Source organism: Alligator sinensis, unplaced genomic scaffold (assembly GCF_000455745.1).
Source record: "Alligator sinensis unplaced genomic scaffold, ASM45574v1 scaffold938_1, whole genome shotgun sequence".
Lineage (NCBI taxonomy): Eukaryota > Metazoa > Chordata > Crocodylia > Alligatoridae > Alligator > Alligator sinensis.
The window spans coordinates 450,686-466,145 of NW_005842449.1; the positions used below are offsets into that span (position 1 = coordinate 450,686).

At 36.9% G+C, this 15,460-nt stretch overlaps 1 protein-coding gene across 7 annotated transcripts in view; it reads right to left on the minus strand.

The window, feature by feature from the left end:
• Positions 1-2,485: 2,485 nt before the first annotated feature.
• The window catches only part of THSD7A (thrombospondin type 1 domain containing 7A), a 555,303-nt gene continuing 542,328 nt past the window's right edge, over positions 2,486-15,460 (minus strand). For 6 of the 7 annotated variants that reach the window (XM_025212153.1, XM_025212155.1, XM_025212154.1 and 3 more), the window contains 2 exons: positions 8,848-8,935; positions 2,486-6,243 (listed from right to left, as the gene is read on the minus strand). In XM_025212153.1, coding sequence (XP_025067938.1) covers positions 6,159-6,243; positions 8,848-8,935 — 173 coding nt within the window. In that variant the 3' untranslated portion in view covers positions 2,486-6,158. The remainder of the gene's footprint in view (positions 6,244-8,847; positions 8,936-15,460) is intronic. The other variant, XM_025212158.1, reaches the window with a different exon arrangement.

The following is a 15,460-nucleotide window of genomic DNA, read 5'->3' on the forward strand; positions in this document are numbered from 1 at the left end:
TTTTTAAAGTTATGGTCTGAAGATCAAATTAATTCTTCCTATATTTTCAAAGGCTGTGAAACATTTCCAGCTGGTATTCAAATGCCATCTACTTTGGCATTTGCCGGACAGTAGTGTTTTGGCCTTCAGAATACTTCCTTTGTAAACTAATCCTTTTGCTCTTAAGGGGACATGAAACAAGATTGTAAAGTTCATGCAGCTACTGATTTTGGAGAAATTGTTTTTGTCAGCTTTTCTCATTGTCCTAAGAAATGTTTCCTCACCTCTCCCATTTCTTATATATCATTTCCTGTCCTGCTGTAGGTGGTTTGGAAGGTGAATGAGACTGCTGCACCACTCATTTTCATCAAGATGGTTCTTTTATATTTGTTTTGATTAATATAATTTTGGATCATGCAAATGACACCTGAAGTAATTCTTGTTTAGCATATTAGCCATGATATACAAAATATTACTCATTTGACAAACATCAGCTATTTCTGAAGTACCAGGAGTCAAAACCTGTCTCCAGCAATGACAGGATCCTGATGAAGATATTAAACTATCTAACACTATATTCTAGACAGTTACTGCAATTAAAATTGGCAAAACAACATAAATTATGCTGGGTAACTATTAAGAAAGAAAAATAACAGATAGTTTATTAGAACTGGAATTTTAGCAGAAGGGAGTGTGGTAGTAAGGGAGAAGCATATTTTACATAGAAAGGAATCTTTGCCACCAGCTAAAATTATAAAAAAGTAATTTGGTCCTTCTGAGGCTTACACTAGAAAAAAGAAGTTCCTTACCAGTAAAGTTCAAAATGTTAAATTGTATTTCTCATTTAATTGGCTGGTTTAGACACTTCCTGTAATGCCATCATGGCATGATCACTGGGCTTGACAAGACAAAGCAAAAAGCAGTGCACTGCATTTCAAATGGGATATCCCTTTAGATGGGTCTCTTACATACAGTCAATTAGCTATATATTTTTGACTGTTGCCATTAAGAAAAAAAAGGACTGATGGGAAGAACTGCAGGAATGAGGCAAGGACATTATAGAATAATTTGCATAGCTCTTGTAGGATGCAAATAAATCATTTAAAGAGAAATTAAGCTATGGTACATTTGTGCAGGTACTCTTTAAATGGGCATCTTGTGTCCTGAAATCTTAATTCAAAATGTGCCAATTTTTATTTTTTAATGAAAGTAAATCTTATCATAACCAATTTTCAAAGGAAATCCTCATCAAAATCATTGTGTACCATGGCTTTTACACGAATAACAAGCAACAATATGGTTTATACATGTACATATATTTAGCTATTTTTTTGTAAATACTACTAAAACCAGAATGCATGCTTGATGAGTTGCTCATAGTACTAATTCAAGACTTTTTTTTAAAATAAAAAAATATGTTGGTGTTATAAAAATAACCTTGCATCCCAGTGTTGACTAATCCTTTGAACACACAAGATTGAATGGGATGAGTATATCTGTTTTTTACTGAAACACCTGACTGTAAACCTGAAACTAAATACAGACATCTACTAAAGGGAGTTTGAAATGCTCAGTTGTAGCTTAATTTTGTGATCTCTGAAGTCAGTGGGAGCTTTTCCACAAATTTTTGCAGGAGCAGAGGGAGAAAAATGGTGATATTTTTTGAAACTCGCATCCTTCAAGGAAATATTAAACACTCATACAATGGTTTTTGAGACAATTTAAAAAGTGGACCTGTAAGAAGCCAAGATAGGTTCCTATTATATTTAGACCACTTTGACATGGTGAGTAAAACATGCTACAGCAATAGTAACTAAAAACCATAATCTGAACTTTACTGGAGAACGTGCAGATAAAATACAAGTCTCCCTCCCTCCTTGTCATGCCCGCCCCCCTCCAAACCCCCCCCCAAACAAAGCAAAACTATGAATTCATTTCCATCCTAGTTAAATTTTTTTCGTGCTAGAAGCAACTGGGATTAGTTTGGCTACAGCTTGCTCAACAATCAAACTTTAAATAATAAAGTAATCCATCATAGTCTGGGGGTTTATTTAAATTGTTTTTGTTTGTTTTGTTTCATATCTTTACAATGCAGAGGCAGATCCAGCTTCACTGAAGTGGATGGGAGTCTTAGTTGCAGGAAGATTGGCATTACCTTTTTACAGCAGACTTTTCTGTAAAGATATCTTCTTGTCTGAATTCAAAATTTAGCAGGTAAGGAGCAACAGTATTTGAAATAGGATTTTTAAAAACTATTTATAACTAGTAAAGCATGACCCTACAGTCCATATTTAAGTCACTGTGACATTTGAAGGACTTGTTACCAGAACAAATCAAACATAATTTTCATTTTTAAATCAACATACTTGCAACTTGTCTTTAAGTAAAAAAAGAATATTTAAAGGATGGCAATATTTAGGGAGTTGGGCTTTTATTGTTAGTCTCCTTCCACCATGGCGCAGTATAGTATATCAGTTAAAAACAGACATGAAAATGATTTTGTGTTTATATTTATTGTCAGCAATACATCAGTTATGTAAATAACTCATATGAAAATGTAAGACTTCAATTACATTTTCATGTTATCTGTATTAACTGAATAAAGCTTAGTGACAATATACACACGTTTGTGGTAGTTGTACATAAACATTTTGCGCATAAAAAAAAGAAATATACATAATTTATCAAATAAAATGCAATACACAATTTACAAATTAACATTAACCCCCCCTCAAAAAAGGTAAACATTCCTCAGACAGCTGCTGCGTCCTCCTACAAAATAAATATTCAAGTAAATTAAGTTAGGCAAAATAAATTCTCAACTTTGGGTAAGCACAATTTACATAAAGGTAAAAAGACAGATTTCAGTATATTTTACAGTGATTTATACACAGAATGTTTGAATTGGTCTTTTCAGGTGGTTGTATTGGGAAATGAATTTTTACATTTTGGTAACAAAGGGAATTTTAAATCTGTGCCTTAGGAGGACAAAGAAAGAAACTTGTTCAGTAGCACCACAGCTTTCAAAAGAAACTGCTCCAGGACTCAAAGCAGACACAGTCATCTAGAAACTACAGATTTTAAAAAAGAATTTACAAACCACCACACCAACAAGAAAATACCTACTTTGCTATTTTCTGAATGGTTTAGAGATATCTGATCACTGGAAACATTACTTTCACAAACTAACAATCTACAGTAGTGACTGCTTTAGGCACTGGATTTGAAGAAGCACTCTGATTTTTTTTTAAGTAAATTACTTTTCACTCTGTATTGATATTTCCTTATTTACTACTGGTTTCAGTGTTCTAGGGCTTGGCCATTTTTTGAAATTTGATTTACAGACTTACAGCATAAGCCCTTCTTTAACAACTTTTTAAAATGAATATCTATCTTCACAAAGGAAGAAGCAGCCATTCTGGCATGAGTGTTATGTGCATTCCAAGTTTTAAACTTGCACACCATGTATGAAATGTATCATTTAGCACAATGTAAATATCCATCAGTAACATTCACTGGCCAGGCATCAATTTTATTATATATTAAAATAACTTTATGGACCGTAAAAGCCAAATATTCCTTAATTTTCTTTAAGTTTATTAATACTGATTTTTTATATAGGAAGAAATATGCAACAGCAAACCTTAATAATTCTGAAATTCTGGGTGTTAAGGTCAAATCGGCATCATGGTGAGAGCTACAGAAGAGCTCCTGGAAGAAGGCTAGCCAGTGGAATCACTAATAGCAACTCATTTATCAAAAAGAAAATTTCTACCTTCCCCCCCAGGTTGATATTGGCTTGAAGTAATTAAACATCCAGAAATGGGCTTCTAAAGGTAAGTAATTCATGATTCATTTGCATGGTTTAACAACCCAAAACTGCTCCAAGAATTTTGTTTGTGTGATTAAGGTACGACCTAACTGTTTGTCATTCAAGCATTATAAAAACATTAGTTTTGTGCATAAAGAGAAATGTTTTTGAAATGATGTAAGATTAAGGCCCCAGTCCTGCTACTTGTATGAAAATGAACCTCTGCCATGGGAAAATATCCTGCTAACTGCAATAGATTCCTGTGCAGGTGGGGTAGTACAACACCAAGTTGCAGAATCAAGGTGAAAGAAAGGTGAAAGCTAAACCTGCACAAATACAGGTGACTATTAACAAAAGCTCATTTGTTCTTCTCATCTACACATAACTAATGAGATTTATTTATACATTAGGGGAGGAGGATCAGTATCTTTATATGATACTAACACACTTTATTATCATGAATTAAACTGAAATCTGACCATATTCTGATTTTGATCTTCACACAAAATGTACATTAAGTACAACTGGAAAATTGGTGCCCAGGTCAATGGGGGTCCATTTATTTATTTCAGTGGATCCAGGCCAAAGTTTAATGTCTGTGTATAAACTGGTGCTCCTAGAACAAATACTGTGAGGGATAGGTAGGAACGGTTTGTGTTATAAAAAAGACCTGAGAACCTAATACTGAACTTTCCAAAATAATTATTTCTTAAAGGTTGCCTGGTAAAGTTTTTGTCATGATATTGCTTAGTGATGGCACAGTCATTTATATTTTTCTTTTAGTCTACACACAGAAGCCACCTAATGAGAATAACCCTTCTTGGGTCATGAGTGACGTCTGTAACAGGTGTATACATAAAATGATAGCCTGGTACTGAAAAGACAGTGTGTGAGACATTAACAATGCGTTATACTGCAAGAATTAAGAAGGAAAAATACTTATCCAACTGTTTTACCATAGCAACTTTTTTCATATTCTTCTTCATTAACCAGTGTACTGGTACACTGAAGACTTTAGCTGATTTAAAAATTCTGATTAGACCCAATTACCCTAATTAAAGAGGCTAAAGGGCTGAATTTTGCACTGTTAGCAACAGTGAAAATTCTTTCTTTTATAGATGGAAAATAAGCAATAACAATTCTTCTTTGAGCTGAACAAATAATCAGAACATTTCATCAGACAAACAGGCATTTCACTCAAGATTAGTGAGCATCCACTTTTCTTTTTTAACAAAGTTAACAAATATAAAAAATCTAGTCATAAATAGCCTTCAAAGTACAATTAGAAACCAACTGGAGGATCTATATTTGTAGGTAAATGGGGCAAGAAACTAGACACTTATTACTGCCATGATATAGACTACAAAATGGCCGCTGTGACGACAAACAGTGTATATAGTACACACGTCTTAGCTGATTCCATCTACTTGCAGTCCAAACTGAACTCTACTTTCTTCAGGATTCAAGACCTGTCTACTTGACACTCCTAGCACAAGACGCATCATCATCCTTTTTGAAAAGAGGCAGTTTCTATGGCAATACTAGTTAAGTGCATATCATGCTGCACTAATATAGTGCAAAAATTTGCCTTACATGTAGCAAAAAAGATGCAGGCAACAGTTTGAGAGTTAGAGAAAGTAGAAACCTATTGTAACATTTACACTAGGTATTCATTTTTCCAGACAGTAACCACTAAAAAATACTGAATATTTTCTTCATAGATACTGGTATATGTGAGGCATTGATACTTTGGAGTGATAACAGATCGGTCTTGCAAGTGAGTCTTTACCCTCTAAAATGCAGGTAATACAAACTACCATCAATTGCCAAGAGGCTGAACTCTCTTAGTGGGTTAATCTTTTCTCAGGTAAAGGTTAACATCTTACTAGCACTAAAATGCTTGTTAACACATACATAATCTGACAGTAATACATATGGTTCAACTGAGTATATAAGCTATGCTTGAATATAAAGAGTTATAGACAGCGTGGTACAAACTCTTCATGCTTGCTGATTATACTTGGTTAATGTTGCAGGTTAAGTCTGGCATGAGGGGTTCTCAACTGTGAATACTATGTCAGCTACAGCGCTTGGAGACGGAGGTCGTTTTTATAGTTTGTAAGTTGCAAAATGGACCACATAAATATCTCCAACGGCAGTTATCTATTAAAATGCATCTCCCAGAATTCTCAGTGCTTATGGTCAGGAATAAAGCAGTAATGCCATGAATATCCATGGGCTTTCTGAAATCCATTCTTCTTTACTTATGGTGCAGTTTAAAAAAACACCCAGAATCCACTCCATGGCATGCCCCTGGATACCTTGATTTCAAAACAATAATGTAGAATCCACTCGTTGCTGTGGGAAGTTACATATCAGCATCTCCATCATAAGCCAAGGTTAAAGGTTTCAACCGGTTGTTCTGTCTCCTCTGGGGTTTCTTTGGCTTTTTGCTATAAGAATTAATAAAATGATTATTTATGTAACTAGAGGGGAAGAAACTAGATATTAGTAGTGATGGGGTTCATTTTTATAGTGGTTTATCAGCTAGTTGTGTGGCTGACTGGTAAAAACTAAACATAATCCTTTAAACAATAGGAAGTTGCCAAACCCTTCAAACAGCAGTTCCTGGAAATAGGTTGAGGGGTTAGTATTTAGATCTACCTTAAATGTTAAGTTCTGACATGACTGCTCCAAAACATTATGAGTTTAGTGAATAGTCCTGAAAGATGATATGATTTTGATTGGTGTTTGCTTTAAAAAAAAATGGCCCAATCAAAAATGAGCACCAGGCTCCTTGCAGCACCAGATGTGACTTGGAACCTTGAATCTTACCTTTTCTTGAACTTTGAAAGGGTTGAGATTCAAAGCCCATCTCTGGTGGTATTCCTTTTTTACTAAATTGTATGTCCCAATCAGATTTTTTCTAACCTACTCAGAGATATCTCATGTCAGAGGACTTGGTCCACTACGTTGCTATCACTTTTTACTGACAGACTGGTGCAAAATGCCACAAGAGAAGTTAAGCCGAGCACATAGCATTTACAGTAAATATGAGCAGGAGATTGTTTTCCCATGCTATAAAAAAAAAAAAAAAAATCAAAGTTTCAAAAGTCTTCCTATTCCATGTCATCAGGGGCAAGAGTGAGATCTTTTGGGAACAGAAGAGAATATTTTGGGGAAAGAAGATAATGTAACCACTCACCACAAATATAGCTGATAACCTGGTGGCTAATGCACTTACTCGGGTTCAAATTCCTGCTCTCAATCAGGAAAACCAAGGGCTTAAACCTGGTACTTCTAGCCCACAACTAAACTTTTGTTTTCACTAGAAATTCTATCCTGCACCTGAGAAACTTTGAGAAATATTTCAGTTTCATCAAATTTCCTGATGAAATGCTAGAACTGGACTGTTCTCAGTGGTAGCAGATGACAGAACAAGAAGCAATGGTCTCAAGTTGCAGCAAGGGAAGTTTAGGTTAGATATTAGGAAAAAACTCTCTCACCAGAAGGGTAGTAAAACACTGGGACAGGTTATCCAGAGAAGTGGTGGAATTTCTATCCTTGGAGGTTTTTTGGAACTTTTTAAACCAGTTCTAATAATTTTATAGTCAAATTGTATCTGAGATTCCCAGTAAGGTGTTAGGACACTCTTTTGCCTGAAACTCTTGGCATTCTTGCAATACTTTGTTGAATATCCATGGGGAATAGGCATTAGATTACCTTCATAAGGCAATTAAAATTTACTGTTGTCTCACCCCGCCCTGGCAAAGTTGCTTGTTATTTTGACTGTAGTTATAGTGATCAGCAGAGATCCTAGATATCTGTTTGCCATAGAAAAACGTAGAATTTGTGTTTTTACAGAGAATCTTTAGAAACCACACTGAAAAAAAAAAAAAGAAAAAAACAAACAACTTACTGAAAATAAAATCCTGGCTCTCTAGTGGGAGATTCTTATGGCTGCTGTGGCAGCTCGTTTAGGGGGAAAAGCCTCTGGCACACAGGGAAGCAGGCACAATGGTGGCTGCCCCCTCCTCCCTCTGCCACTGATTGGCTGAGATGGTGTGGCCCCGCTCTTCTCTGCCAGTCAGCGTTGTGGGGGGCTCCCCATGGAAAAACACAGATTTTTACGGGGTTTTTTTTAATCATAGAATTATTTTTTTTTAAACCATAGAAAACTAGGATCCCTGATGAAAACGAAGAGAAGCCCCCAAACTAACTGCCTTTTGGATATACTTAGACCATGTCTATTAGGGCTGTGCAAAGTTTCGGGTGGTGATTTGATTTGGAAGAGATTTGGCCCAATTTGGTGGCTGAATCTCCGAATCCAAATTGAATCAGGGGACCAATTAAAAGGTCTGAATAGATTCAAAGCTCTTCGACTCTTTGGAAAAGGTTAGGAAAGCTTTGATGATTCAGACAGTCCCTGCCTGCTGCAGCAGGGACAGGACCATGGGGGGACCCCTGCCAGCCCCCAGCCCCTCCCTGCTCCCCCAGCAATGCCCCCCCATGGCTGCCCCTGCCTGCCCCAGCTCCTGGTGCTTTAAAAAAAAAAGCCCCAACTTACCAAGTGCTGCCGGGCAGGGGGCGATCCCTGCTGCAGTAATGGTGAATGTGAGGGTTTTCTCATTTTTTTTGTCTTAAAGGTCTGGAGCTATAGGGGGTGGGGGGCAGCCATGGGAGGGGCCTGGAACAGTGGAGGGGGATTCAGAGGGCTCGTGCAGTGGTAGTGCAGTGGCACCTGGTAGTGGTGCATACATAATGAATGCATAACTGCATCCATTTGGTACCTTGGGTGGACTGTTACCCAACACTGCTAATTAGCGTTCCTAAAGTATCTTTAAGGTACACCAGATATAATTCCAGGCCTGAAGAAATCTAGTTAGTTGAGCAACTACAGAGAGACAACTGCCATTTGGGGGCAAAAGGATATGAAAATCAAACCATGCGCTCTGTACAAAAACTACTCATCATTCCCATATATGAACAAGATTCCATGAAGTGCTCAAATTACAGTCCATGCACCTGTTTTTGTTTAGGAATAATTAAAAACTCACCAGGCTAGATAGATCATAGAAACAATAAAGATGAGTAAAACAAATGCACCAGCAGCTACACCATAAACCCAGGTCTTCAGCCTGCCATCTATAAGGAATGAATGTTAGTCATTAGTTTGCACATTAGTCTTGTTGATTTATAAGCTTTGCTATAAGTATTTGTTGCCAAAAATCAATCCATGTATAGAAACAATTAATTATGCATAAACAATATTAAGTAACTGGGTTATAGCTTGTATTTAAGACATTTCTAGTCTGCTACGCTGGAAATTAGGCATAGCAACTTTGGTTTGACTCACAAGTATACACAGCCATGTTATTCTGCTTCGTTACTTTGAGCAGTAGGCTGCTGAAGAGAACCAAACTTTGTTTTCATATTGTTTTCAATATTCACTTATGTATCTTTCAGTTGACTTCCTGTTCATCAAGATGGAACAGATAGAATAGGGGAAAGTGTGTGTGACAGGATCTCACTCATTAAAATGCAACCCTTTGAAGTAGGTGGTAATGAATAGTGCTGTAGAGTGATTATAATGTTAAGAAGGCCTCACTCAGGAGAAATGGGGAAGCCTCTTTTATATTTGATCCCTCAGCCCTAATAGCACTACTTTCAATCTTAACTTTTATTTTAGAAAAATAATCTGCTTGTTTTCACATAATTTGCTATTGTATTTGGGACCATCTTACTTCATCAACAATTTGTCTAAATGTGCAGTGGTTCTCAGAGTTGCACACCTAGAACATTATATTTCAAATCCTGCCAGTTTAGCTGCATTTTTATCATTGGAACCCCTTCCTCGCAAAACAAAAGTCACAGTTAAAATTGGTCTGAAACATAAATGGAAATACATTCTGTCTGTTGGTTTGTTTTTCAACACAATGAAGTATATCCCAAACTTCTTATTTCCCCTGACCTGAAATAAGCACTAAAACCCTATATAGAGAAAGATGGCCAGCCTAACTCTCCGCTGGGTCTTGGTTTTCTACTGCAGTCTTATTTGACTATGAAATTCCTGAAATTTGAAGACAGAAGATGACTTCCTGATTTGAGGCAAAAGGATGGATTTCAGTAAAGGTCTGAGAAAAGGAATTCTTTATTCACATTTCCCCCTTTCTTTTTTTAAAAAAAGTTTGATTTTTGACTGAGTTTTAGCCTCAACCAGTTCAGCAACTCCTAAATTGAATCTTATATTTGCAAAAAGGTTGTTGTTTGGTAGAATGGATAGCAGATGCACCCATTTTTTTGTTAATGCACATGCAAAAACTGCCATTCAGATTTGGATTTTTCATATAGTGAAAGCCAAATTCCTTAACTACACTCTATAAATACCCTACAACATCAAGAGTGATGTTGGGTTTAAAGCATGTCATGGCATAACAAGACTCATAGGATAGAACAGATTAAATTCTGTCCATCCCATTCACACAATATTATTTCCAATATTGCACCAAGCTAGTAAAATTATGTGGTCATGACTTAATAATATCTTTGTAGACCCAGAATGCTATTTTATTGCCAGTTAAAATGGAAGTTTTTACAGCTTAACAGTGATGAATGTAATGACGCTGATTTTTGTTTCATAAACCTCATTGGAACCTTCTGTGCTGTTGCATAGGTAGATGCAAGTTTTATATTATCTAACAACCCATGGTCTTGCATTCATGCAAATAACCGGATTGAGATTTAATTAATACAAAAGAATTATAGGTGAATTAGTGTAATAACATTTTACAACCTGAAGTAATGAAACAACTGATCCATTAAACATGGACTGAGAAACTAGATTTCCCCTGACAGATCCAATTTTGGAAGTGATGGTGATTTAAGATATCATTATGACTAGTTCAAGTTTTTCCCTCCTTGAGTTGTTTTTGTTCACCTAGGTATATTTAAAAAAAGTGCACTTTATTTTCATTATAATTTTCATGTTTAACATTTCGTTTATGAGAAAAGGAAACCTTTTCTAATTTCTGATATGTAGTTGGGTTTAGTCTCTATGTATATAATGGCACCAAGAAACTTCCAATAAACCACGAAATGCAGTTCTTTAAAATATAAGCTGAACTATTTTGAGAGATGGGAGGATTGCACAGAATGGAACAAAAATGACCTAAACATTCAACCAAAACTACAACTGAAAGAAATGCACCTAAACCTTTCAGAGTTCATATATTTGCTCACTTGCTTTTCAAAGTTGTTCATACCATGCTGATTTTCACCAGGAGGGAAAAAACTAAGTGAACATGATGATGTTTTCTTTTACCAGTGGTAGTGGTTTTTCATTTGTAGTAACTAGAATTTTCTTTCTACCTGAAATTAGGAAGTTTGATTTCATAACACTTCCAACTTTTCCTTAATCATAAAGGGATAGTTGACCTTGGGATGAGTTTCTAGATCCTTATCTGAATAGTAGTTTCTGTCATCTACTTATTGCCAGTCATTTTGTTCTAAAAGCACTATACAGGGACTTGAACATAGAGATTTAAAGAAAAAATTGTTATCAATGAGTAGCATGAAATATTTTCTGAAAACTAAAAGCATCCTGAACCTCACATAAGTTTCCTGTTGGGCACAAAGTCTAATGGTGTTTATCTTGGAATATTTTTCCTTTACTTTGATATAATTTTTAAATTACTTTTAGGGTCCCTCTACATGTGCAGGTAAAGGTGCGATAGGATCTACTGCACGATCCACATGGTCATACTTCCTGCCATGCCACATGTGCATGGCAGGAAGCATGATTATGGGATCATGCATTTTCCATTGTGCCTTATTGCTGGCACAGAGGGAGTCTGATCCCAGGCTCCACCTGCACGGGCAAGAAGCAAGTTCCTGTGGCTGGTAGCCCCTTCACCAGAGGGATTGCCAGCTGTAGGGGCACCTCATTCACCCCTGTGGCTGAGAGAAGCAGCTGCTGCGATATCTGATCTGTGGAGCACCCCTGTGGTGGAAGATCACAGCAGCTGCTGTCTCCCAGGTCAAGTGGTGTGTGGAGCCCCCCAAACAGCTGGGAGACTGCAGCTACTGTGATCTCCCAGCCATAGGGGTGCATCATGTACCCCCAGGGCTGGAAGATGGCAGCAGCTGCAGTCTCCTAATCATGGGGGGGGGGGCTCCATGCACCCCTGGGAGTGGGGGAGATTGCAGCTGCACCCCATGGCTGCTGGACTCCGGCATTGGCAGCTGTGGGATGGTGGGTCCCTGCACTGGGGGATGCTGCCAGGACCCCCTGTCTGCAGCTACAGGATGCTGAGTCACCGGCACCATGGGGCACTGCTGGGACCCAGAGTCCACAGCTGCTGGGTCTGAGTGTTACTTAAATTGCCAATTGCTCAAATTACAAGCAAGACTTTATAAAGGGGGATAAGGCAAGGTGCTGCATTTATTGATTACATGAGTTAGACCTAGAGGTTCGGATACACCATTCACACAAACACACACAAAACATCATACACATCATTACACACAAGCATATGTATACACAAAACAACCATTCCATCCACACACACACCAAATATAGTTACCAGCAATAGTTGCTTAATATCAGCCCAGGGTGGCCAACCCAAGCTTATTGAGTAGATGATGATGATTTGAAGATAGCAGATTTGAAGATAACAGCTGGAGCAGAACAAACAGATGCATCTGTGCTCCAATGAAACAGCAGTAGAGAGAGAGAGTCACCCAACTTGGCATTTTTAAAGTGTTCTTTTATAGGGATTAGCATCCTTTGTTTCAGTGCTTTGGGGTTTTTTCCATACTCAGCTTCTGTTTTTGCAGTTGTTTTTCTTTTGTCTGCAGCTTATCTCAGCCTTGGAGTGTTCTTGCTGCCCATCTGGCAGGATGGGCACATACCTTGTCCTTGTTATTTTCTTTGTGCCCTAGGCCTAAAAGGGATTCTTCAGCCATTCATTAATTAGTTTACTGACTGGTAACTTACATTTGGCACCTTGTTGCTTATATAAATAGTTAAATCTTTTTCTCCTGTCTCTGCCATTCTTTTACCATTTACCCTTTTACACACACTCATACATAAAGGCTATGCAGAGTTCATTTACTTGTCAAGTGGAAGGATACAAAATGGAGTTTTTAAGTTGCTTACAGGACAAGACTAACGTGGTTACATTTTACTACTATTACACTCTATGTTAACATCAGCTACATTAGTTCATGCTACCTGTTCCCCTTTGATCCTTCAAACGTTAGAGATGAATGGGTCATAAACTACATTTGTTTGGTAAGAAGATATTTTTTTAATTGCAGTTTTTAAAGTTTTGGATATATTGAGTTTTTTTAACAACACATATAACACATGACAAGAAATAAACTTTTTATTACGATAAACAACATTATTATAGGGTGCAGCATGATATTAAGAATAGCCATTTCTGAAGGAGCCCATTCTGTGAAGATGTTATACCAATGATATGCTAACATATGTTTGGCTTATTTTGAAACCTTCAGGATTTTTTTTACCTAGATGCAATATAGAAATACTGTGCACTTGTGGATTATTACGAGTGGCAGTGGTTACTTGGGTTATTTGCAAATTTTGCATTAAAAGGTTGAGCAGGTTGTTTAACTGACATTTATGGAAAAATTAAAATTTAGCAAATTATTTTTTATATTATATTTTGAATTATTTGTTTTGTGAAATAATACATGAAAAGTGGAGTTTGAATAATAGTGATATTACACATACATTGCTGCATGGGAGGAAATAAAGCATTTTTTCCTTGTTAAATAATTTGTTTGAGTCCTATCACACACACAATTCGTTTTATTAAAATACAGTTTGGTTGTGCTATTATTTAATTAATTTTAATAACATGGATAGTTTGTTGCTCTGGAATAAACAGGGTTTTTTCAAGAGTGGCAATGTGGGATATATTTATTGATAATTAGTTCATTTACTATATATACAATGAGTGACAATATTGTTTTGGTTATTTATATATTTGCCAATTAAACAAGGGGTCAAATGTGCTTTTTTGAACAAATGGAAGGGTTATGAATGACCATAACATTTTTGGGGAGGTGTGTGGTAATGCTTGAATTATCTGCATACTTACGAGACTAGTCAGGGAGGTTACACACACTTTTGAAATTAAGGGTTTACTTAACAAAGCGAAAAACAAAACAAAAACAAAAGAAAAAACTCAATAAGCAATAAGCAAAGCTAAGTTAAAATATTATGATATACAAATATATTAAAAATAGAAAAACACAACAACAAATAAAAATTAACACTTGGGGGTTTTTTTATCAGTGTTTAACAGCCACTGGTCTTTTAGTTTATTGGTGTCATTGGCATTTTGTGGCTTTTAAATAAATTTAATACATTAAATTTCATAGACCACTGAATAACTTTAACTGAAATACATGTATCTATTTAGATTTTTTTTAATTGTATTTTATATACCACTGTACTAAGATGGTTCATGATACACACTAGTTTAATTGAACCCTTTTTTGTTTTTTTTTTGTTTTTTAGGTCTTACCTAACTTTTAGTTTTTCTTTCATTAATGAATTTTAACCATAACCCTTTTTAGGCTACAGGCTTTACAATTCATTTTCATTAGTGGCCCCTTCTTCCCTTGCTTTTTGCAAACCATTATATTCAGCAAATCTTGATTTTATTTTATTTTATTTTATTTTTTTTTACAGCTGCACACTTTGTGCTGGCCTTGCCTTTTATAAACTAAAAACAATTTTTGTCTTTTTTTCTTCTTACAGGCCCAAAGTTCAGTAAGCTTTATTTTAGCTTCCTTTAAAAGATTACGGGTGATGAATTATACACCACACACAGTTCCTTCAGAAAAAACTTTTTTTTACCTTAAAAAGGAACCTTTAAATTATGCCGCTGCAGAGAAAAAACAAAACATGCCTCTGATAAGCTTACTGCTTTTTTCCTGCCCAGAGTAACTCAAAGTAATTTTGGGCACTGATTTCTGTTTACAATGCTGTACCTTGATGTTTTTTAAAACAAACTTATGCTTCTGTAACAATTTTTATTTTTTTAGGCCCTTTACTGTTCCTGGAGGGGGGTGGGGTGGGGAGAACCAAGTTTCCCCTTATCATAGAATCATAGAGGTAGGGTCGGAAGGGACCTTGTAGATCTTCAAGTCCGACCCCCTGCCTGGGTAGGAGGAAAACTGGGCTCAAATGACCCCAGTCAGGTAGGTATCAAGCTGCCTCTTAAAGACCCCCAGGGTAGGAGCCAGCACCACTTCCCTTGGAAGTTGGTTCCAGATCCTAGCCGCCCTGACTGTGAAGTAGTTTTTACGGTTGTCTAATCTAAACCTACTCTCCAACAACTTGTGGCCGTTATTCCTTGTTATCCCGGGGGGCGCTAGGGGAAACAAGGTCTCCCCCAAACCCTTCTGCTCCCCCCTAGTGAGTTTATAGAAGATCACAAGGTCCCCCCCCACAGCCTTCTCTTGTGAAGGCTGAACAGGTTCAGGTCCCTTAGCCTCTCCTCGTAGGGTCTGCCCTGCTGTCCCCGGATCATGCGGGTGGCCCTCCTCTGGACCCTCTCAATGTTGTCCACATCCCTCTTGAAGTGGGGTGCCCAGAACTGGACACAGTACTCCAGCTGTGGCCTGACCAGTGTC